Below are 26189 nucleotides of genomic sequence, written 5' to 3' on the forward strand. Positions count from 1 at the left end.
AATTCTGAACATAACACAATATTTATCGGCCATAGCGGTTGATAAAATAACCTATTACGCAAATAACATTAAAACGACTTTTGTGATAAAATATTTGCGATAATAAATATAATCAATTATTATTTACACTTATATTGATTTTTTTATGTAATAATAATATTTTAGAAGTTTAGAAATTTATATACTTTCACGCGCCCATGGTATACTGCTTTGTCAGAGAATTTTGCAAGAGAAAGATGATTGAGTATATCCTTTCGCACGGATTCGCTTATACGTGTGCGAGCGAGATGCACAAGTGCGTATGACAGAACAAGAGAGCTAGGGTAAGGTGCCTAAGGGCTGATTTACACGCTGCCAGTTGCTGGCATGCCAACTGGAAGTTGACTGAAGGGACACCGGCATTCCAGATCACTGGTGCCTTACCGTTTATACAGTAATTTTATTTTATTTACTGTCCATTAAAAATATACAATTTTTTATTTTAATAAACTCAAATTAAACATTATTTCAAAGCATACAAAGTTATTCCAGAAATTTTATAAGCAGTCACCTATCCAAGTATGACCACGCCCAATGCTGCTTAGCTTCGATTGATCGCTACATTAACGAAACGCTAACGCGCCGTTTAAATATTTTAATGCACACTAAAAATAAAATATTGCTCAATCTATGCATTTATTTTATATTAATTTATTATTATAGTAATGCACAAACCGTTAGTTTTATGGAACAGAGTATTTTATGAAGTGCGCATTTAAATTGTCATTTAAAAATAATGATTGTTCACCACTCTTATCACTAAAATGCTATCTCGGTGATTACCCAATACTTTGAAAAGTGGGTTAAGTTTAAGTTTGGCGGTTTAGAAGTATTTTACGCACTGGCAACACTGCGACGCCGCTGACAGCGCGGCTGCTAGGTTGCCGTGATCTATCCAATTTTTCCACTTCAGCACCACAATCGTTCGCTTGATCACGTGTTATGCTTACACAGAAAATTTCACATACAACAACCGCTGCGAGAGGTATCGAACATTTTCAACTTGTCATTTTCTTGCGAATGGCCCACATTTGGCATTAATCGTTCCCCCATTTCCATTAGTACCGTTCTATTCGTAAAAGGCAAATAGATGCAATTTTATAACCAAGAGCGTTAACAATATTTTTAAAATTAATTACTCCATATACGATATGAAATATATTTATTTGCTTTTGATCAATTATATGAAGAACAAATAACAGCAAGATGCTAATGACAGCTGTGTTCAGTTTTAATCAATACTTGCAAACAATCGGTCATGGATATAATTTTATTATTCATTCGACATTTGTTAAAATAAATTAAGATCCAATGTTAATTGCTCTTAATTTCGTTTTATAGTTCATTGAAATGTTATAAAAAATATTTTTGTAATAGCTGAATCATTCTCTAATGTCATCTATTCAATAGTAGGTCAAAGCATTAAAACGATATTTTCAATTGAAATTACCATATTTCATTAGAAATAGCTAATGATATTTTTCTATGTGCATATATCATCTATTTTTTTGGTAAAATTATATCTCTTATCTAATTTTTCCACGTGTCTGAATCATAATGCAATTGTTTCTCATTCTAAAGTCATTTTAAACAAATCCATATTTGAGAACAGTGGTAGTTATTATATATTTTTATTTAATGTATAGCTCCAATAATAACATATTAACTGTACACTTTCACAATGATGTAATGTTTCCTAAGATAGTATTTTCACTATACATATATAAACTTTTTCATAAATAAAGAATACTAATTTAAATAAGTGATCACCATATTAATGCTAATATAAATTATATCAATAATTAAAATTTTTATAAAATTGTTCAACATATAAAAAAGAGTGATGATGATAATATCAATTGTATATATCTATTTTGATTTGTGAGCAACGTTCCTTCTAAGCTGCTCACAAAGTGCCACGCAGTGACCTTGGGTCAGTGCTCACTCCTTCTATCAAAACAGCTATCCAAATTTTTCTATTTAAATTTACTATTTTATTATTTTTTTTTTAAATAAAAAAATGTCTTATTATTTCAGAAATGATGATTTATATAAATGTTGAGGACTTCTATGAGTTCGGTCATTAAGGTACATTTTAGTAAAATTCAGTTTATTCGAAATATTTTTTAAAATTGTGTTTAAAATTATTAACAATATATTTAATTTATATTTAATTATACATATTATTTTGACGTTTTCCAGAAAACATTTTTTTTATTATTAATTACATCCCATAAAAAAATTGTAAGAAAAAGCATATTTAAATTTCATTTGATTGAATTTAATGGGCTTGAAATGAAGAAATATAAATATTGGTAATTTTCCTAATAATATGGTATATATTTACCGAAATATCATCATATCATTAGAATTAAATTTTTATATAAATTAATTATAAAATTATCCTAATATTTTTATATTTCTTACTCAATGCCTTAAACGATAGAATATGTAGCACAATACAACTTTTTAATATTAAAATATTTTTAAATCAATAAAATCAAAACGTAATTATTTTATCCAAATATTTTGACGGAACTGCAAATTGCTGCACACTGAATACAGTCTCCTTTGAAATGTTGGAGTGGTCCAATTATTTTGTCATACCACTGTACAGCCCGTCCAAGATATGAACGACCATCGTCATAGTACTGGTGAGAGAATTTAATAGGGTGACCATGTGAAATTACAAGTGCAATTAATTTTTACTATTTTAATTTTATTTGTTGAGGAAAATGTAAAATAACACTTGCTTACTTATTTTGCTTATTTGTATACATATTTAACTCAAAAACATGACAGCACTCACCAAAATATTATTTAAGACGTATACCGATGGCGGCAACTTTGGCGCAAAATAATAAAGGCGAGCGAAAATGGCCCGATTTTATGACCCGTCATAAAATCACTTAAGGGACAAATTTTTACAAAAAATACGGTTAACCATCGGGTGCGGGTATAAGCGCAGAGACATCTAAAACATAATTTATGGGTTGTACGGAACAGAATGTAAATATTTAATAATATATGTAAACAAAGAACAATAACATCGCGAACGTGTTTGAGCGCGAAACATTATAGTTTTTAATGCAATTTCCAACGCATGGTCACCCTACTTTAAAAACATCCCTGATTTAGTATTGGTAACGTTCTCATATCGGTGTAAAAAAATTCGTGGAAAACTGTAGATGTGTGCATGAATGCGTACACGCACCCTTATTTACAATACAACGACGATGGTCGTTAACATCTTGGACAGACTATACATCTTGGTACCCCCCTCCCCCCTCATGGCAATTGACCAATCACAGATGTGCACTGACTGAAACATTTTGTCTTAATTGAAAATTAATTAGTATTCTTTTATTATTTTTAGGAAATGGAATCATCGTTATATGAAGCTGAATTAGCAACTTTGCAAAGAACCCGTCAAGTACTAATCAAATTTTTGGAATACTTACGCTCTATCAAAAATGATGTTAACACTGTTACAACCAACTATGAGAATCTCAAGCATGTGAACGATCAGTGGATTACGTTGTTGAAAGAAATAAACACTGCTAAATAACGATTTCAAATAAGTAGTAGATAACATAAACGATCAAAATGGATGATTCCGTTAAGGTAGAGCAGCAGGGCGAGACTGTGAAGAGGTATCTAGACGGTTTTAGCGAGGAGTTGGAACAAAACGAAGAGGCGGATGAGAGCGAGGCGCCGAAGGAAGACGACAACGATCTCGGCACGTATTTCATCGACGAGGATGGTCAGATTTACTTTCAACCGCACGTCCCTGAAAATAGCCTAGCTGTAGAAGAAGAAGAGGAAGAACAAGAACAACTACCGACGGTAGTCGAGAATAAAGAGCAAGAGGAATCCGAAGAAGTCAGTTATGTTTACATTGTCGAAGAAGGCGAGGAGGAAAATAAAGATAAGGAAGAGAACGATATAACCGTGTACGATTTCAACGAAGATAATGATGAAAACGCACCCGAACCTCAAAAAGAGCCGGTCAGCGTTGTCGCGAAGAAGATTGCGCCATCGAAGGAATTGCACTATTGCCCGCATTGCGATTACAGCAACGTCAAAAGAACGGCTGTCCACAAACATATGAAGTCGCACACATTAAAAAAGCCTTACAAATGCTCAGTTTGCGCCAAAGAGTTCCGATCTTGCGTGGGACTGACCAATCACGAGAACACGCACACCGGTACCAAACCGTTCAGATGCAGGGTGTGCGACGCCAAGTTCACCACCAGCGGCGAGATCATAAGACACGTGAGGTACCGCCACACAAACTTGCGTCCGCACAAATGCAACGAATGCGACTACGCCGCAGTGGAGCTTTCTAAGCTTAGAAGACATCAGAGGTCGCACACGGGAGAACGTCCATATCAATGTCCGCATTGCACTTACGCATCGCCCGATACGTTCAAACTGAAGAGGCATTTGAGGGTTTGTATATTGCATTTACTAAAAAGAATCCATTTCAATTTCAATATGATTACAAATGTATCGTTGGTTTTTCTCTAAGGCTTAATACTACTTTTATAATCAGTCAAATTTATTGAGTACCAATATTTGCGTTGACCAAATAAACATCATTGATTATAAGCTGAAATGACGTGAGTTGAGATGGAAAAGTTCATACAACTATATGATATTCAAATAGTTCAAAATATCAAATATTTAGAAATAAGTCGTAAGTCCATTAGTGAAAGGCTTTTAGATATGTAAAAAATCATAACAAGATCTTACAGTAGACCCCCAATAACGCGGTAAATTGGGTACGTGCTATTTGGGAGAGTGTAGTTGGGGAACTAGAAAATACTCATACATTTTTTGCTATACGCACGCGTAGTGAGATATTCTCCCTTGGGCTCGCTCACACATTAAATAACAGGCATCCAAATAGCACGTCTCCAATTTACCATGTTATTGGGGGTCTACTGTACCTTGCTACTACAACTAAAAGATTTTAACAACCTAAAATTCACTTCTAAAGATAAAACCCTGAATATATATTACTCACCATATATTACTCATTAAACATATATATTACTCACCATAGCTCATTGTAATTAGTCATAAGAATACAAATAAAATGATTTTTGAGTATTTGGTTAAAGAAAAGGTGTGCCAAAATTATTATGATATAATAATCTATTAAACGTGACTAGAAAAAAAATCCTGACGATGCAGCTCAAATCATTGTGTACAATTTTACTTAGGCAATAAATTAAATCAACCTTGGGTCAAAATAAAAATCAAATCTCGGTCAGATTTTTATTAAAAGCCTGGTCATAATTATATTATTCAAAATCAGAAAAAATATCAATTGGTTAGAATAAAAATAGCATACGGTCAGAATAAAAATATAGGAAGATCAGAATTAAAATAATGAATGGTTATAATTTTATTATTCAGTGTCAAAATAAATATAAAATGGTTAGAATAAAAATAGCATACGGTCAGAATAAAAATATAGGACGATTAGAATGCAAATAATAAATTATCATAATTATATTATTCGAGGCTAGAATAAATATCAAATGGTTAGGATAAAAATAACATACAGACAGAATAAAAATATAGGATGATCATGTGAATTAAAAAAAGTATTATAATATTTATAAATATAAATAGGCATTAAATTATTTATTTTAGAAATATCTTATAAGGTATTTCGCTCGCACCAAAAGCGTTGGTACATATATTCAAGCCTTTTACTTATCCTATCTCATAGGTAGGGACATCATTTCAGCTTTTTCCAGGTGGGGGGGTGGGGGCAAATATTAGCCAGTCAGTTGTCGTTTTTTTAATGTTTAAATTTCAATAAGATTTATGGTATTTCATTAGATTACGTCCATTTTTCTGGTAAAAGTTAAGAGAGGGGGAAGGCAAATTCTCCTATCTGTCCCCTCCCCCAAATGACGCCCCATCGCAGTGAAAACACTTGGTTATTTAGATTTTTTGTAGTAATATTATGACTTATAATTAATGAGAATCTAATGAAGCATATCTAAACCGAATTTTGACCAATAGGAGAGCTCAAAAAGCAATTATCCCTTCTCAGAAGTCAAAAATCCACGTCAAAAGCAATAAAATCGTGCCGTGGCCGTCCCACTGGGACAGTGCCGAAACGGTTTTATTGCTTTTGACGTGAATTTTTGACTCCTGTGAAGTGATGACTGTTTTTGCGCCCTCATATTGTCTGAAATTAAATTTGAATAAATTTTGACCAATACTCTCATATTAGAAGTCCGTAGATTGGTAATGATAGCTATTATACTTTTTAAATTTACTGTAATGCCGAAGTGTAGACCAACTATAGAGTAATATGCGAGATGCGACATCTGTCTGTACTTCTTCTTCCGGGTTTTCCCTCCTGTATTTTAGATTTGCCCTAATGAAAGTTCTAAAACAAATTAGTTTTAAAATTTTCATTTGGTCAAGTTGGGTTTGGTTAATTTGTGTAGGTTAGGTTTGGGTTTGAACAGAAAACGTAAGTTTCGCAACTCATTTTAGAGCAGCGTATAATTTTACTAACACCTATCAGTTAAATCATATTTTCGCTAGTAGAAATATATATCTACTTGTGAAAATATATTTGGACTTCACTGAAAAATAAACATTCACTGTAACATTTATACATTGCATATAAATAAATAATGAAAAGTATGTCAATGTATATATTACTAAATATAGAGAAGTTGAAATCGTATAATTTTACTAGCACCTGCCAGATAAATTATATTTTTACTGCTAAAAATATATATCTATCGGTGAAAATGTATTCTGATATGATTTTATTGAAATGATATTTTAAAAAATATTTTCGGGGTAGATTCGAGACTGTTTTCCTTAGATTTTCTTTGAGGAATACCCCGATCGTCCCTGATTCTGGTTTAGAATCAGGGACGTCATTTCAGCTTTTTTCAGAAGGGGAGTGGGAAAAGTTTGTCAGTCATTAGTCGTTTTTTATTATTTCGATTTCAATAAATGACAAGCAATTTTGATGACATCCCTGTTCATATTACAACTGTTCTTTTACTTTCAGGTTCATACGGGTGAACGTCCCTACAAATGTGACATCTGCTATGTGGCCTTCACCCAATCAAATTCTCTCAAAGCTCACCGTTTGACTCACTTCCCCGAGAACAGGCCAATGTTCCATTGTGCCCTCTGTCCGGTGACATGTAGCCGCAAGGCTGACCTTCGAGCCCACATCCGCAAGCTGCACACTGCGAATAAACTGTACGAGTGCAAGCGTTGCGGTAAACACTTACCTGACAAATACTCCTACAACGTTCACACCAAGTCTCACACCGGTGAAAAATCTCACAAATGCGAGTTCTGCACGTACGCCTCCATTTCCAAACTACATCTGGAATCCCACATGTTTATACACACAAACGAAAAGCCGTACGAATGCGACGAGTGCGACTACCGCTCTCGGCAGAGACAGCTGCTGAAGCGTCACAAGAACATTTATCACAACCCAGAGTATGTCCCGCCGGAGCCAAACGTAGCGTCTCACGAGTGCGACGTGTGCCATAAGAAGTTCATCCATGTCGGTAATTTGATCAAGCATCTAGCTGTCCACGATCCGGATTCTCAAGTGCATGAAGAGAAGGAAGCGTTGAGAGCCGGCCGGAAGCGGAGAATTAACGTTAAAGAGGAAGACGACGATATGATGCCGGGTAGCTTTAAAGAGGTCGAAGACGGCGAAGATGAAGGGCAGTATATAGTGTTCGAGATTGATGGAGTTGAAGACGATTCTGGGAAGAGAAACGTAGATGCGGGCAATAAGGCGATCGACGTTGATGTCGATATGAAAAACTGTTTCGGATTCGACGACGGTAGCGAAGAAGACGAATAGTTTGTTTTTTTTAAATTTATGATTTTATAATACATATTTTTTTGATTATATCACATTCTTTATATTAATTAATTATAGTGTATGAATTTTTTTTAAATAGTTTGCTCCCGGGGCGTGACCATGATTTAGCGAATTATTGAACCTTTTATTAAATTTTTAATCTAATAAATCTGATAAGTGCATGTCATCACTTTGAAGTCATATTATGGTATTTATACTAATATCTGTCAATAATCTATGTATATATTTGATTTTTTTATTATATTATAAGTACCGCCTCACTGTGAATATCTACTTTATAGAAACTAATATATCATACATAAAATAATGCTAAAAATCCACCACTAAAATATTATCGTATTTTATGATTCACAAATATATGTATGTTTAAAATGCACTAGTTTGATTAATTATATGAAATATTTATGATTTGGATTGTAAACCAAGTCATTATTATTATTATTTTAATATGTAGATGCTGCATTCAGGTTTAAAGATTTTTTTATAATTAATCTAGATATAATATTATCTCACAGTCAGGCGACAATATAATTAATTTAATTTCTTATATATGTTGCGATTAATATTTTGCTAAATGGTGGATACAACGAGGGGATTGTATTATAAATTTTCTTATTTTAGAGTTAAAATTCTATAATTAGTACTTTTATTTATATAAGCGAATTGTGTTTAAATTAAATAGCGGATCATTGCTATTGCTTTTAAGTTATGTTAGCATGATTTGGGATGTGAATGAGATCTCAACTAATAAACGTTTGAAAACATTTACCTTTTTTAAGTACCTGATATATTATATATACCCTAATATAAGACGCATAGGAGGAAGATAGAGAAAGAGATGAGCTACAGTCTGTGCACAATAAAAAATTTTGAATTTCTGCACTGCGATTGGTTAGTCGCCATGAGGGGCGGTACCGATATGTAGAAGTATACAGGGCGATATTTGTCTACTATTATCAAGATTATTATTTTTATAGTTCTATACATATTTAATTTATAATAATAGTATTTTTTTAATTATTACTATTTTTTTATAATTTTATTCCTTCTAATTAAGTTCGGTTTTTAGCAATCATGTTCTGAATGTATGTGTTTTTGTGCACTGACTTGATAAAAAATAGTGTAGATAGCTAAGGATCATAGGACCTGGTTGGTTCTGCTAAATATGAAACAACCTATCTATGCATTTTAACCAATTTAATATATTCACATCGATACAAAGTTTTCAAAATATAAAAATAGGCCTTTCATTATATGTATACATACATGTTTTATACACATTTGTCCTCGGACTTTAATATATATTTCACTAATTAGTACCATTCGTGTCGCCGTTGATACAATCCAAATATTTTCGATTCGACGATTAAAAAACATTAACATAAAATAATCTGAAATTCTTGTGCTATAAATATACCAACATACAATAAATACAAGTACATATTCAAAAGATGGATTGACAAATATGCTCTTCTATACATTAAGCTAAGGTTCTAAATATCTGCTTTTTTTTGGGAGTGAGTTTCGCTAACGGGGCGCTTCTATTGTGTTTATTTGGAGCTCTTATGCTAGCAACATTTTGATTCTTTCCAAACATCTCTCGTTACCCTGTTGTCTTCGTTTCTGAAAATGTACCACAATTTTAATTTGTACATCCGTCGACTCTTTCGCTTAGTACGGTAGCTTCCCAGTTCTGATTCATAGATTTTACTAACAATATATATAGGATTGACTTTTTTTTTAAATATAAATCTATAATATATAGTACATAAGGACATTCAAGTATATATATTTATGTCTATACATACTAAGGCTGCCATACACTGAATATTGATAAAAAATATATGTTTCTTTGCGATTCAGGATTTAGGAGGGATCAGAATAAGCTGTTAATTTGTTGGAATGTATGAAGTTTGTATAGATTCAGTCCTCTCAGAGTATGCTGCAGGCGGGCGCTGTGCCATGACCAAATATCTCGGAGACGAACATAGGAGTTCCGGCGCCTAGGCCTCCGTCGGTGCCGGAGTCTCCTTCGGGATCGCAGTGAAGATAACCGCCTTGACAGTCGGCGCATCGGCACTGATCGGACATGCGACACGACAGGCCCAGCTCTTTGGCCAAGGCTGCGTACATTACTTTGGATGTTTTGTTGGCGACCTAAATTATGAAAATATACATTAATAATTATAATAGAAACGCATTTACTTTAAATTGCAATTTAAAATATATATAAAAGTACAACAACTTTACATTTTTTTGTCACAATGTTTTATAATAATCCAATTTATGTATGGTTTTGAGATGCAATATTATTTTTTCACTATAATATCTCGTTTAACCTTCGCTTCGGTGATGTACACTTAGTTTACATGTAAAATTTGAATATTACGAAATAACCGAGTCGAAATGTAGCAATTATTGTAATAAAAATGTTGATAACGAGCATTAAATCATAATAATCGATATAAAAATTAAATTGTATTAGATTATAATAATTCTATTTTATTCAATTCGAATTAAAAATATTTTTTTATATCTCGAGCGTTTTACAAATTTTTTAACATGCTTGACTCTTTTTTTCTATTTAGTACAGGAAAAATCTGAAATTTCTTGTTTGCATTCGAGATACTAATACTTACTGATAACATGTCTTCAAACAAAATATCTTAAAAATATCAAAACTTAAATCATATAATATATGAGTATTAAAATATTAACCTGATTTGAAAATATTTAATAGGATTTTAAAACGAATTATTAATAAATATATAGTTATGATTCCGCTCGACAGCTCTCCACCATTAGCTCTCTATTCGTCAGTAGGTATACCCTATTTTAAATTTATTTTATACATTTATTTTTAATTCGCGCATATGACAACGCGCGATTATGTCGGCGCACATATGTCGTTGCGCAATTTTGACGGCGCACTTATGTTAGGGCGCATTTGCCCGGCGCGCAAAGGTCGGGGTACCAAACTAACATAGCATACAGTACGTAAATCGCTAATTAATTATTAAAGTTAGACGCGCTCCGCACAATAAAGCCGAGCCACATCTATATTAGATCGATGTGCAAACTATTATACATCTCCATTTTTGCTCAAACGTCACTCAAGTATTTTTGCTTTAAACACTTTCGCCTAAACTAATGGAGTTATTTTGGGTAAATATATCTGGAAAATGTAACAATTTAAAACTTAGCAATGCTGAAATGTAGCAGGTTGTCAATCGACTGTCTCTACAGCGACACCTTTTAAATTGATTAAACTAAAGCATTAAGAATTATTTTGCTTGTAAATCATTAATTAATTAATCCATATTGTTGTGTATAAAAATAAATTAAAGACTGGATGTCATGCTCTGTAGAAGAACAGTAGGACTAGGGATTGCAATACCGGTATTGGGACAAAAATTGCCATTTTGCACTGCGGGTATGAAAAAATGAAATATCGGTAGTACCGAAAATATTTTTTATTTTTTTTTTTAAATCCGTACATCTTATTTTTATGAATTTTTAAAATCCGTATATTGCTTAGAACTACGAAAACAACGATGCCCATATTGCTTGAAATCAGAAACGGAGATTAAAATGATGCCATTTGTAGGGAATGAATCGGGGTAGGATATCAAATTAGAATATTTTATCCCCTTTGGTCCCAGAGAGCCAAAATATCGGCCCACCCTACATATATATGCAAAAATTCCACCCGCCAATATTTCGACGCAAATTTAAAAACAAAAATTCAGCATGTTTTTATACGATATGAACGACGTGTACTTTTAATATATGTCTTGGGCAAGTCCAAAGATATCTAGCAGTTCCCAGTAATTAGGTTATATAACAGAGAAATGACATAAAAAAGCGACCTGTCAAACGCTTTTTTATGATAGGGATGGCTGGCGAAGTGAAAACATTTTTATCTCGATTCAGATATATTTTTATGCAATTTTCAATTATATTTAAAGTTTCATTTATTATATTTATATAAGAAACAAATTAAATAAAATTGCGCGAAATGTGAATTTAAAAAAAAATAACGCTTACATTGGAAAACAGTGCAATGTTATTTTTATTTACTGTTACCAATTAAATATAGGGCTTACCAGACTATATAACTAAAATAGGTATTAATTAAAATTTGTTAACGATTTTTTACATCAAATTTGATTTATCTTTTATTTTTTTTAAGTAAATAAAAATTTCAAATATATTGTTTATGTTGTTGTAACAACTAAATTTGATTTTTTTATAATACCTTACGTCGGTGTTTCTCAAAGTGTGGTACACGTACCCCTGGGGGTACGGGTAGAGTTTAGTGGGGATACGCGCTGCATCGGGCTTTGGCTGCGCCTGGTGCAACAAAAGAGCCTATTCCACTTTGTGTCATTTTTTCTGAAATTCTAACAAATGAAAGCATGAAACCATCCAACTTAAAGCGCCATTTTGAGACAAACCACAATCAGTACAAAGATAAACCAATTGATTTTTTGAAAATAAACTTAAAGATTTAAATCAGTATCGAAAAGTCATGCGGAGTTTGACAGAAAGTGACAATCAAAAAATCCGAGAAGCTTCGTATCGGGTGTTGCTTTTGATTGCGAAATGCAGTGCAGCAGAGAGGATTGGCGAAACTTTAATCAAGATAATGGCAGAAGTAATGATAGGAGATAAGGCAAAACAAACTTTTGACCGCGTTCCCTTCTCAAATAATACAGTTCATCAACGATTCATTGATATGTCTAATAATGTTATTGTCTGATATTTTTTTTTTAAGTCGTTATTATGCATTACAAGTCGACGAGTCCACTGACATTGGAAATTTTGCAAATCTTATGGCGTTTGTTAGATACGAAAAAGATTAAGGAATTCATGACGACTTTTTATTTTGCCTGCCTTTATCAGGTCATACAACAGGAGAAGATATCTTTAATGTTATGAATAAATTTATGCAAGGGAACAAAATTGATTGGAATAGATGTGTTGGAATAAGCACAGATGAAGCAAAAAGTATGGTCGCAATTAATAAAGAATTCAGAATGTTGGCCCAAATGTCACATACACAGAGAGGTTTTGGCAACACGAAAAATGCCCGCTGATCTACAGTGTGAAAATCATTAACTACATTAAAGGCCGTCCTTTGAATGCACGACTTTTTTCGCAAATGTGTGAAGAAATGAGAAGTAATCATACTTAGCTTCTTTTTCATACCGATGTTCGTTGGCTATCTCGAGAGAAAATTCGAAACCGAATATTTGAACTTAGAGATGAACTTCAAAGTATTTTTTAATAATAGATTTGAGCTGAGAAACTGTTTATATGACTGGAAATGGCTTTGTAAATTTGCATACTTAGCAGATATATTTTCTGTTTTAAATTGTCTCAACTTATCGTTACAAGGCAAAGAAATTTCATTGTTCTACGTTCAAGACAAAGTAAAGTAAATTTGTTGCAAAAGAGAGGTGGTAATGGAGAAGTGGACTCGTTTACCTATCTTCAGATAAAATTGATGATGATACTCTGAAATGTATAACACAACATTTAGAGAATTTACAAGTGGGCCTGAAAAATTATTTTCCTGATTTAAACAAAAATATTGAATGGATAAGATGTCCGTTCAAAATTAATACAACATCCATGCCAGAAGGTTTATCGCATGCGGAAGAAGAGCAATTGTTAGAATTAGCTTCAGACGAATTCTTGAAAAATAAACATAAGGAGTGTACTTTAACATCATTCTGGTTGCAAATGCAACATGTGTCCAGTTTTAAAAGAGAAAGTCCTAAAATACATCTTGCCTTTTCCAACTTCATATATATGTGAAGTTAGTTTTTCAGCATTTGTAGACATTAAGTCAAAAAAAGGAACAGGCTTTCATCTTTCATCCTTCTCATTGATTATAATGAATGTTATTTATAATATAGCTTTTATTTATATTTTGTTAAAAATGAATTTTATTTTTCATTTATTGTTGTTTCGTTTATTAAAAATAAATATTTTTTGATTGTTATTAACCCTTTGAACGCGGAAAGCGACTAAAGTCGCCCAATTGATTTTTTATCTCTTTACGCAACAATTAGTAAAAAAAATGCTTTTCAAGAAAAAACTTTTTTTTGTGAATAAACATAAAATATCATTTTAAATGAATAAAAATTAAAAAATCAGAACATTTAAACACAGTCCCAAGGTAAAATTTGCATTTTTCAAAAAAAAAAAAACAATAAAATATTATTTTTGATAACGCGTTCAAAGGGTTAAAGTATATACATTTTTTTAACGAGGGGTACTCAGTGTTACGAAAATTATAGAAGGGGTACACATATGTCGAAAGCTTGGGAAACACTGCCTTATGTCATTAAGAGTAAACAAAAAAGCTTCAAATTCATAAAATATATAACGTAATCTATTTAAAAAAATGCAAATGAATGATTTTTTTATCAAAAAAAAAAATTGCATATGGTATGCCAAATAGTCTGGGACTAAAAGAGCTATGTAGTATATATTTTCCGTCCAAGATGTCAACGCTCATTATCGTTGTGTTGGAAATAAGTGTGCGTGTACGCATGTATACATACATATACAGTTTTCCGCGAATTTGTTTACACCGATATGATAACTGTTTTAAGAGTAGGGTGACCATACGGGAGTCAAGGCCCATCCACGGCTGTAGAGCTTAAGAAGAATACAGATAAGTTATTTAACAGTCTTACTATTGCGGTTAAAATGCATTTTCGTTCGAAGTCTTGCTTACCCAATCGAATAATAATAAACGTTAAATATAAAAGCCAAAATATGATTTAGCATCCTGGCGTACCAGAAATAAAATATTTGTGGACAAAAGTTGTTAATAATACAAAATAAAAGCAAAAAATAAAATAAATAGTCAGATTGCTTGATTCAGAAAAGAAAGCTTACCTTGATGATCTTGGCGTTTTGAACTGGTGTTTTATCTTCTTCTTCGAATTGGTTTTCATCGTCATTCTCGTATTCATCGTGATTCTCGTATTCATCGTCATTCTCGTATTCATCGAGTCCTGCATAAATATTTTCGTTTGAGACTCTCTCGTCTGCCACCATAGTGGCGATGCTGTTATCGTCCAATTGGGCCGAGCTGGCATCGCAAGAAGTAGACGGTTCTTGGAAGTCTCGCCACAGAGACATCTCGCTGACTCGAACGTTGCCAATTAGGTCGTACTCTGCTTTATCGGCGTCGAAAGCGTTAGTCTTGAGTCTGTCCTGGCCTTCGTCCGAGTCCGAGGAGTACTCGTGAGACGAGATGGTGTTGGATCTCCTTGTCAAGATAGATCTGTTTGGCGACGGCTGAGAGTCGAAGCTGCCGCACCTGACCGTGCTCAAGCTCCGTTTTTCAGGGGTCTTACTACCCCAAGCTGCCAGGCGAGTCTGAAGAATATGAGCACAGTTAAAACCTCTGTAAAATGATTTTAAATGTAATCTTATACCTCTTCCAGGACGCGTTGATATGACGGCGGAGGACTCGATGGGATTGAAATCGACTCGACCGATACGCCGGAGTTTACATAAGAGCTCTCTGGAAAGGCAGTAATATGCTTTAAAATGGCGGTTGCTATAATACTTATGACCTAGTTTAACATTTAACAATTGACCCAATTGAAGTCTCGTCTATATAAAGCGAGCTATATCGAGCATTTGCCACTTTTATGGTATGGTCCGACCACGCAATGAACATTTTTACAGCTTTATCCACAACTTACTATAGGGTCTTCTTTTTCAAATATATTTTTTACTTCAAGAATAAAACTGGATCATTTTGATAAAAATATCCTGAATTAAGTTAATTTCTTATAATAACATTTTCTGAGAGTTTTTCTGTAATACGATTCAATAATCTCCATTTTAAACAATACATTTATGGCATTTAAGAAGTCACCAACGACGAATGCATAATCTGGCGGGTTTTCAGCACACGGCGTGATCATGGACGTCATTTGAAGGGGGGGGGGAGGTGAGGTATTTCCCCCCATTTGAATTTAAATAGAAAAATGCATGTCATTTAATAAATACTATGAATCCTAATGAAATAGAATTATTGAAAGAAGCTGAAATGACGCCCCTGATACTAAAGCAGAATATTTCGATTTATACCTCAAAAAAAAAAATCTAAAAAAACAGTCTCTTTTTTTAAATTTCATTTTAGTGAAATCAAATTAGAATACATTTTCATCGGTACATACATATTTTGACTAGTGAAAATATAATTATCTGGCACGTGCTAATAAAATTATATGATCTCAACTTTTCCATATGTAGTAATATAATATATACATTTACAAACTTTATTTATTTACATGCGATGTATAAATATAACAGTAAATGTGTATTTTTCAGTGAAGTTATATTTTCACTAGTGAATTTCCAAATACATTTTCACTAGTAGATATATATTTCTACTAACGAAAATATAAGTTAACTCATAGGCGCTAGTAAAATTATATGCTACCCTAAAATGTTTATGATATTCAATTTAACAGTGGCGAAATATAAATTTGCTGTTCAAACCCAAACTACACGAATTAACTAAACTCAGCTTGACCTAATAAAAGTTCTAAAACTCATTATAGGAGGGTGCAAAAACAATTATCACTTCTCAGAAGTCAAAAATTCACGTCAAAAGGATCAAAATCGTGTCGGCGCCGGCGCAGAGGAAACGCTCTATCGAGCGTTTCCTCTGCGACGGCTTTCCCCTATTTTTCTATTTATAATTATTTTTATTATTAGTTTTTTTATTTATTTAATTACATATTTTTAATTAACAAGTTGAAATGCTTTTTATTCCTTTCGCAGAATTTACTTTCAATAATCGGATGGTGAAAGGTGTTAGTTGGACACAGATATGAGAGAAAACATTTCCACTTCGATCGTCAGATTTGGCACAATCAATCCGTCATCTTGCCGATTTTGCAACCACAAAATGTCAGAAATGTATTTATGATAATTATATTATTTTTGGCGCAGTATTCTGAGATATTTAGATATTTTAATGTGTTTTGATAATAATCGAGCAAAATTATGTTTGTTAAATATTTACTGTTTTTAGAAATTCTATTACATTTTAAATTTTCTAACAATTATGACATATCATAATATATAATAAAATAAAAATAAATATTTATTTAAACTGAAATGCCACTTTTTATAGATTATTCGAATTAAATAATACATAATTAAATATTGAATTATATATATTACTTAAAAACCTTAATCACTAGCACATATTTTTGAGTTTCGGTTTTTTATATAATATTTTTGAAAAAATAAAATATGCTGTTATATAAATTTACGAAATAATTATATCTCGACTTCTTAGAATAAATTAGTATGAATTTTCAACTTTATTCGCAATATAATCAAAATTGAAACAAAAACGTTTTTTTTATTAAAAAATCATCTTGCACTAATTTTCAAAATCTTTTTTTAAAGGGGAAGGGGGTCCTGATTCTTGCCCTCTAAAAAAAGATTTTGAAAATTAGTGCAAGATGATTTTTTAATAAAAAAAACGTTTTTGTTTCAATTTTGATTATTTTGCGAAAAAAGTTGAAAATTCATACTAATTTATTCTAAGAAGTCGAGACATATTACTTGGGAGGAAGGGGGTCCTGATTCTTGCCTCAGGTGCCGTGTTTTTCAGCGCCGGCCCTGATAATAGCAATCCATATAACTTGGAACATCTATAATAATACAGAGGTTCGAAATTTGGTGTTCGACTCTCGCTGTCGCGAAATACCACATCTAGCAGACGTACGGATACTGGTCTTAATAATACTCAACTTATTTAATAAATATTTTTTGTATTAAATAGTAACAATACAATAATAAAATTATAAACATATCTAAAAATCTGTAGAAAACAATAACGATGACAAAAAGTTAATATACAGAGTGTAACAACTAGGTGTTCTTTTCTCACTATCGCGAAGCACCATAGCTATCGTGCGTACGGATACTGTACACTTTACTTATTTTTAAATTGTCGCTTTCCATACAGGTTTCTCGAAAAAATGTTACCTCTACACCATTATGTCACAAGTAGGGATTGCAATACCGGTAATACCGGTATTAGGGCAAAAATCTACCTTTGGTTCTACCGGTATTTAATTTTGTAATACCGGTAGTACCAAAAAAGTTCTCATTTTTTGCAAATGCGTTAATTTTATTTGTTGAAAACGATATTTCTATGGCTTAGAACTATCAAAACGCTGATGCATATATTGCTAGAAAGTAGAAGTTAAAATTCAAAAATGCTCATTTTAAGGTAGTGTTATCGGCGTAGGATATCAAAATATAAATTTATTTTGCAGTATTTACATATTTTTATTCTATAATATTTAAATAAACGTTTATAGTTAAAATTACTTTTAACGCGAGTAAAATATATAAGTATAATTTGATAAAATAAAATAAATAAATTACATAAATATCATCTGTTTTTTAAAAAAAAATAAGTCGCATTTTAAACAAACAGATTTACAATTTTACACGTACTTCTTTCGGGGAATCCTTACTGACAGAAAATAATGAGTAAAATAGGAATATATTTTAATGAAACAAATTGGCACATGATGCTATTGACATAAACGTTTAAGAGGCATTTGATCCATGAAAGATTTGCCCCCCCCCCCATATATTATCGCCTAAAAGTAGTATTGCCGAAAATATTGTAAATGAAAGAAAGTGAATAAATAAATGGGATAAAAGGTTATTTTGATTTTTATTAGTACTCCAATGATTTTTATTAGTACTCAAAGACAATACAATCAGCGTATAAAGCATTTTTAGAAGAACCTGCATGCATATAAAATTGTTTTAAGCTTTATATTGTTTAAATCACAAAATATGCGTAAATAAACAGACGGATAAGTGGTCATAAATAACGACAACTGAAGTCAAAATTTGACCTGTTTTTTTGAAATGCTTAAAAAAATATGTATATATGAAGACGACAATAATTACAAAGTTTTCATTCAATATCTTAAAAAAAATGTTGGAACTATTGAATCCTTAGATTTTTTGCAAAATTCGCAAGCATTTATTAACATTTAATAATATATTACACTTTGAATGAATAGTCATTATTTACAAAGTCTTGTTTATTACAAATTAATTATAATACTAATAATAATGTCAATACCGGTGATACAGGTATTACTAGTACTGACTGTTTTTACTCTATGTAATACTGGTATTATTGCAATCCCTAGGCACAAGATGTTATTGAGCCAAATTACTGTTTTTTTTACACTGTCAAAATTCCGCTGAGTCTACCCCTAAACCTGTGACATCATTTATGGAAGCCGCCTTTTGAATTGCTACGATTAGACAATTAAACAATGATGTACCTGTGTTCTATAAGGTATAGTGAAATTGGGACGAAAAGGCATAATCATTTATTTCGAATTCTTTGTAAATTTACTGACACTTTTAACTTTACTTTTGGGTGTACTAATAAAGGAATCGTGTAACATTTATATATTCAAATAAATAATATTTTACACACAGAAATCTACCTGATTTTGCAGCTAATGGAATTATATTTTTGGTAAATTAAAATATTCATGTGAGTCATAGAAAATATATCAGAAAAAGACAAACATCTCAACTAGTGTTTCTTCTCGAGAATTTTTGAGAAAAATGGCAAATCGAGAATTCGAATTTTTCTAGAAATTTTATAAGGCATTTATTTATTATGTAAAATTAAATTAAAAAAGTTTACAACCACTGCCATTTTTATAAAGCTGCATAAGTAAAAGCGGATTCATGCATAATATGCATACTATTGGAATGTTTTAATAGTGTTCTGAAAATTACAAAAAATTATTTATAATTTTGTAACACTCAAACTCGCATTATTTTTGCTTAAGTAATAAAAAAAGACACTCATATAAGAAACTTTTCCGAAGGTGTTCGTACCAGATGTTTGAAAATATACATACTTTCTCGGAAGATTGAAAATATTTGAATGGCGGATATTTTTTTGTGATTTTCTATTATTTAACCGGCCGGCGGCTTTATCTTTGCTTTGGGGATTTAAGAACCCGCTCCGTTAAGAAGAAATGACGCGTGGGAATCGGCAGAATACAAAACAATTTAGATCTATTTTTATTTTTCGATAATCCAAAAACGTTTTGTTTATATTATTTTTGTAAAGTAGCAACAGTTCTTGACAGTTTTTGACAAAGGGGCATTGAATTAGAAAATATCAATTCTGAGGATTTTTTTATTATACTTGACATGTGTTTTTTAATGGTTATTTTAAGAATATTATGCAATACTTTACTGTATTACATACATTTTTTTCATTCATCAAAATTTCTCGAGAATTCTCGAGAAATTTGAGAAGTGAATTCGGCAACAAGTCAGAATGCATAATCATGCTGGTTTTTAACCAATAACATTTAGTAATGTTTATTTTTATTGAAAATTCATTTAAAATCGAGGATAGTGATTAATAACTGATATCATACAATGTATAATCAATTATATAATTGTATTTCAATGCAATTGATTATATACTAGCAAACAATATAGACATGTATTTTTATATAAATAGTTAAAAAATTCACGCATAAATAATTAAAAAAAAACAAGGAACAGAAAGGGGGAAAGGTCCATCACAAGGTTATAATTATTTGAGTTGTAAAATAAGGCAAGTTATATAATTAAACAGATGTAAAATTATTTAAAACATCCAGATATTAAATGACGCGTAAGCGCGTTTTTCTACAAATTACGCATAATTAGGTCATCGACCTGTAAAGTGTTAATTAATTGGCACTCAAATTAAATATATATCCAGTCTAAAAAATATAACAGAAATAGTGAAAAAAACAGTCAGGCTATAAAATAAATACGAGGATATCGCGGATCAATATGTTTCTTAGTTTTTTTTTTATTTAAAACAATATTTTTTAGAGGTTAGAAGCAAGTGAGATCAATGGTTATGTAACAACAAGCATTGAATTTTAAAGAACATATGACAAGAAAATATAACCCTACGCAAAACATACAGTTCAATAAATCACATTGGAAATTTTCGAGAAGGTTTAGCTTAAAAGAGAAGATGACGCAGTGATTGTGTTGTATTTTCTGTTTGAAATATTCCTGAAGGTCAAAAGCAAATACGTAATTTCTTTAATTTTGTGCAATGGTTTGTGCTCCCTTCAGTGTTTTACTCGAAAATATAGGCAATAATAATAAATATAATAATAGTATATTAATAAATATTTTATAGGAAAGTGGTAAAATGCAAAAAAAAAAAATGAATTGATTTTTACTAATTTCTCTATGTTTTGTGTTAATATTATATAAGTATTGAAAAAAAAAACAACTACAAAATGGTTCCCGAGTGTATAGGTTTAAATTTGAAATTTAATTTTTAGAATAATTTAAAACAAATAGTTGTCTTTAATGTTCAAAAAAAAAATAAATGCATGAAAATTAGTGTTACGTTTGTATGTTATGAAAAAAGTTCTTCGATAGTTTCCTCACCAGTTTGAATAGCTGCTGCGTCGTCGCCTAGAAGGTTTTCCGCTGAAGAGTTGGCCCTGTCTTGGGACATCTTGAGACGGTAGTGCCGTTTGAAGGGTGCCACGGTGGCGGAGGAGCGGCTCTCTGGCCGATAGGAGGAAATCGATTAGTTCCCGGTGTGGTGTTTACACACGATTGCGACGCAATTGTTGGACACTGAGCCAAGCCATAGTCCTCGCAGGTCGCATGCGCTCGCCTCGAAAACTCTGCGACTTGGATGCGACGACCTGATCTTCGGATGTGCGCGAAGAGCTGTGGAAAGCGTCGAAAAGCTTCAATACGCACGCTCCGCTTTGACAGCTTCCGCCATTTGCAATTTCCCCTTCCACGTTCTCTCAACCCCCTGGAAAAGCCTTAGGCCATAACGACAAAATTTTTGACCATTTTCATTTAATCCATATTCATTTCCCCCATTGTGAATATAAATGTTTAATTATATCTAGAACTTATTATAACGAGTGTATAGCTTAATAGTTGCAAAGGAACGGAATTATAATAGATTTCAACACTGTCAGGAATTTCTCCCTGTTTTTTTTACCGCATATATCATAAAAAATAGGTTGATTTTATTTATGTAACAATAATTTTAATGTGTACAAATGTAAACAGTAATACAGAGGGTTTCTTTTTATGGGTATAGAATTAAAAATTATAAATACGAAGCGGATATATTGTTAAGTAATTAAGTACCTAAGTAAGTAAATTTAATTTTTAAGTTATTAAGTGCCTAACCTCAATAAAATTACCTTTTTATAAATATGTTAATATTAATCACATATTTGCGCTGTTTAGTTTTATAGTTATTATGTTTATGTATAGAGGAAAATTAAATAAAAATCTCTTAGCGTGGACTATATTTTTATATTTATAATATTAATATAGATGGTACTATATATTTATTTTTCCACCAGTCTAGAAAGATATCAAGGAAAAACAACTTAAAAATAATTATAATATTTATATATAAAAGAGAAAAAATAATGAATTCCTCCCTTATGGTTTACGTGTAAAATGTATGAAATATTATACGTACAACCTGAAAAAATAACATTTATTATAAACGATATCTCTCTCGCTTGAAAGCAAAAGCGTAGAATAAAATATTGCTCATTGTAAGGGCTAATTTAAACTTATCTCTATTAGTCAAACAGGGCCGAAATATCGGTCCACTCTACATATGCGAAAAATCCCATTGGCTGATATTTCGGCGCATTAGCTGATATTTTTTGTATTTTTGTATATGCGCGATTTGTCCAGATAATAGGAATACATTTGCTTTACCTGTGATAAATCTAACGGTACCTAGCTATTTACAGTAATTCAATTACGTAACAGAGAAATGACCACACTTTTTTTATTATAGGGATGGCTGGCGAAGTGAAAGCAAGAGCAGGTATTATATACTATTTGTACATTTTTATCTCCATTGAGACATATTTTTACGTATGCTTCACAAAATATTGCTGTAAAAATTATCAATAATTAACTGTCAATAATTATATAATATTTAAATAAAAACGTAATTAAAAAAATTGCGCGAAATGTTTGTTTATAAAAAAAAATATATTTTAATTGGAAAGTAATGCAATGGTTTTTTCTGCTACTAACTAAATATTGTACTAGACGATATACTCATAATGTGTAATAATAATAATGTTTTGTCAAACTTTTTTTTTAGGTAAATAAATGTAAAAAATATTTTTATTTATTGTTGTAAGAACTAAATATTGCTTTTAATTAATTATCATCATTGCGACTATATGAAACAATTTTAAATTTTTAAAACACATTTGTTTCGCATATAAAATTAATAAAAACATTCAAATATTTTTAATTATATAAAATATATAATTAAATAACTTCATAGATATACATATTAATTTTTTTTAATACATTGTGTAGTTTGATATAGTATCTTTTGAATGGATCTCATATCAGTTATCATAAAATGATATATTAAATACTATTAATAAAGATAAATAAGAAAGAACATTTTTAGAGTATAGAATCGTTGTGATGAAGATCTCTTCTTATTTATTTATTTTTTATAAATCTTCTATTATATTATGGCAGATGTTAGCCCCAAAGATAGCATTTGAGGGGGGGGGGACAGATGATAACATTGTAGATAACATATTTTTGTTTAAATATTTTATTAAGTACATGTTTGTTTTTGTAAAAAATATTTTTTGTTTATTTTTCTATTCAGTATAGTAAAAGGACATGAAAAATATTTTTTGTATTTTTAAATAATATGGTGTATGTTTGAATAATATAGTGTACACTGTGATGCACAAAACGTCCCGGTGAAAATAAATTGAAGATATCTTCAAAAACAAGCAATATATGTTGGTACGCTAGACTTGATTTTTTTAAATTATTCATTACAATATTTTCATAATATCATTACATTATTCATTAAAAATTTAATCTGTAATGATTAATTGGAATTTTAATTATATATTAATCACTAATAACGAAATCATAGACACGATAGAAATTTAAAAATACTGAGGTTCATACAGAATTCGAACCCAGATCTTTTAACGAAAATCGCGTTTAGAATCCTGTATTCAAGTGTAATATTTGTGAAATGAATGTGTATTTATCAAGCATGTTGATTTTTTATTTTGGTAACGGTCCTTACTTTTAAAAATACTGATTTAAAATTTATTTATGATCTAAACGAGCCCATGAATAATTGATTACTTAATTATCTTCGGTACACGTTCTTTTTAATTCCTACTCAAGGGAGATTTGTCCTCGTCAACCGCGGATTTGTTAAAAAATGTATAAGGCTTAACTGGCTCGCAACGGGAGATCGATGCTGCACAGTTTGAGGAGCTCCGGCGTTACGTCACGCATGCGCAGTATCAGGGGTGGGTAACGCCCCCGTAGCACGGCGCTCAGTTTACTCTCCCTTTTTGGTCATTTCACATATTGCATTAATCATGCCTAACGACCGAAATACTTTACTAAAACGCTGAACATCTTCTAGTTAAACACTTTCACGTCTTGGTATTTCCGAATTACCAAAACGACACAAAGTCACTCGAAAATGGCTCAAGATTAAGAGATTTTTAATAACTAAATTTATTAAATTATTTTATAACACTTGATAAAATATATTTGATCAAAAATTTACAATATTGTTAAGAATTATTTATTAGAAACATTCTTTAAAAAAGTCTATAAGATCAAATCAGAGGCATGAAAACATTATTTTATTTTTTTTAAATTTTATTTTAGCGTCCTATTATTTTTTTAAAAAGAGGATTAAGATGAAAGTTCTCAGGTATTTTTAAAAGAGGAAGTACGGAAACTACATTACTAGAGGCGTTGGATTACACTTCATTGCATTTTCAACGAAGCGCTTTTTGAAGTTGTTGAAGGTTTTTTTATTAAAAGTATGTGAGTAATTTAATGACAAGAGGCCATTTCTAGACATATTATTACTCACCAGCTTGCTGTGAAGGGCTCGGATGATGTCGTAGGTACTGGGACAAGCCTTCGGTAATGGGGCTCAGCCTCAAAGCGGGAAGAGCCTCTGTGTGCGTCCGGGGCGTTCTGGTGACACTCCATCACTCAGTCAAAACAAACGATGACCAACATAATTACGGATAAGAGTAATATTAAAGACTAAATTAAATTTTTTCAAATCAGATCTTTGTGCAATTATGTTTTTTTTTGTTTTGTAAGCCGAAAAACTTTTTTTTTTATTTTTAGTAAATAATATAGTAGCTTAATGACTCTTTTACAAACTTTTAAGGACTGATTTTTACACAACCATTATGGTTAGTCCAATTTAACTAATTACTAAACTTTCATCGTAACTAAAAAAATGATTTTAAGAGAGTTGAGAATAAAGAAAAATAGTAATATATAATCTAATAAATTATTGAACACTATAAAATGTAAATTGAAAATCATAGTAAAATATTTGGACAAATTTCTCGACGTAAATTTTCAATTTTGCCTTAATACAGCTATGTCACTTTTTAATTAGCCTCAATGTTTGCTAAAACTTCTAAATCTTATAATTTAAAATCACTACCTAATCCATTTTCAACCCTATTTAATCTCCACCATTATGCTCTTAGTCTCACTCGCGAATAATCGAGACTTGACTGTATTTTCTCAGCTAACTCCAATTGTTTTTCTCGTTATTTTTTCTTGTTTTCTTACCATCACACAAATTGGCGATCATAATTTCTCCTTCTGCCTTCGACGTTATTTCAGCTCCGAAGCGTAAATCGTTTATTTTCCCCCATATTGATTGAGTTCTCCGTTTTTTTGCATCGAAAACGCGATTTATCCAAAAAATAACACGGACCGCCAGTTTCTTTTTTTTATTTATTTAATAAACAATTTGGCACGGTTAATTTATATAATATAATTTAATATAATATATAATATACACACAATCAATGTATTATTAATATATATATATATATATATTTATTTTTTTTCTGTAATTTTGTAAATCTGGATTTCATTGTGATTTTGACTTAATGTTTGAAATTTTGGCAACGATCGATCTGCTATTATCACGAATTCGAAGTAACCTAATTCGCATGCTCGAATTTGTGATCATAGCAGGCCTATCACTGCCGAAGAATCGAACAGTGCGTCTCAATTACGATGTAACCTAGTTTTAAAAATATACATATTTTAGATATATATCGCT

General features: G+C 31.2%; 2 protein-coding genes across 3 annotated transcripts; one reads left to right on the forward strand and one right to left on the reverse strand.

Moving 5' to 3' along the window:
- The first annotated feature begins 879 nt into the window (after window positions 1-879).
- Window positions 880-8703, forward strand: LOC148226899 (uncharacterized). 2 transcript variants are annotated; one of them, XM_088202109.1, is made up of 4 exons: window positions 880-1024; window positions 2077-2127; window positions 3416-4491; window positions 7097-8703. In XM_088202109.1, exons 3-4 carry the CDS (start codon window positions 3646-3648, stop codon window positions 7916-7918), a joined length of 1668 nt encoding a protein of 555 aa, XP_088058235.1. In that variant the 5' UTR covers window positions 880-1024; window positions 2077-2127; window positions 3416-3645; the 3' UTR covers window positions 7919-8703. The 2 variants fall into 2 exon arrangements, with proteins under 2 accessions (XP_088058235.1, XP_088058233.1); XM_088202107.1 differs by lacking the exon at window positions 2077-2127.
- A 416-nt stretch (window positions 8704-9119) lies between these two features.
- Window positions 9120-21865, reverse strand: LOC148226900 (uncharacterized). The gene is made up of 4 exons (XM_088201614.1): window positions 21464-21865; window positions 15400-15488; window positions 14855-15340; window positions 9120-10096 (listed from the first exon to the last, which is right to left on the reverse strand). Exons 1-4 carry the CDS (start codon window positions 21531-21533, stop codon window positions 9872-9874), a joined length of 870 nt encoding a protein of 289 aa, XP_088057740.1. The 5' UTR covers window positions 21534-21865; the 3' UTR covers window positions 9120-9871.
- Between the last annotated feature and the right edge of the window lie 4324 nt (window positions 21866-26189).

The sequence above is a fragment of the Plectrocnemia conspersa genome, unplaced genomic scaffold (genome assembly GCF_051122295.1).
Source record: "Plectrocnemia conspersa isolate PC_06_02 unplaced genomic scaffold, ASM5112229v1 ptg000013l, whole genome shotgun sequence".
In the NCBI taxonomy this organism is placed as follows: Eukaryota; Metazoa; Arthropoda; class Insecta; order Trichoptera; family Polycentropodidae; genus Plectrocnemia; species Plectrocnemia conspersa.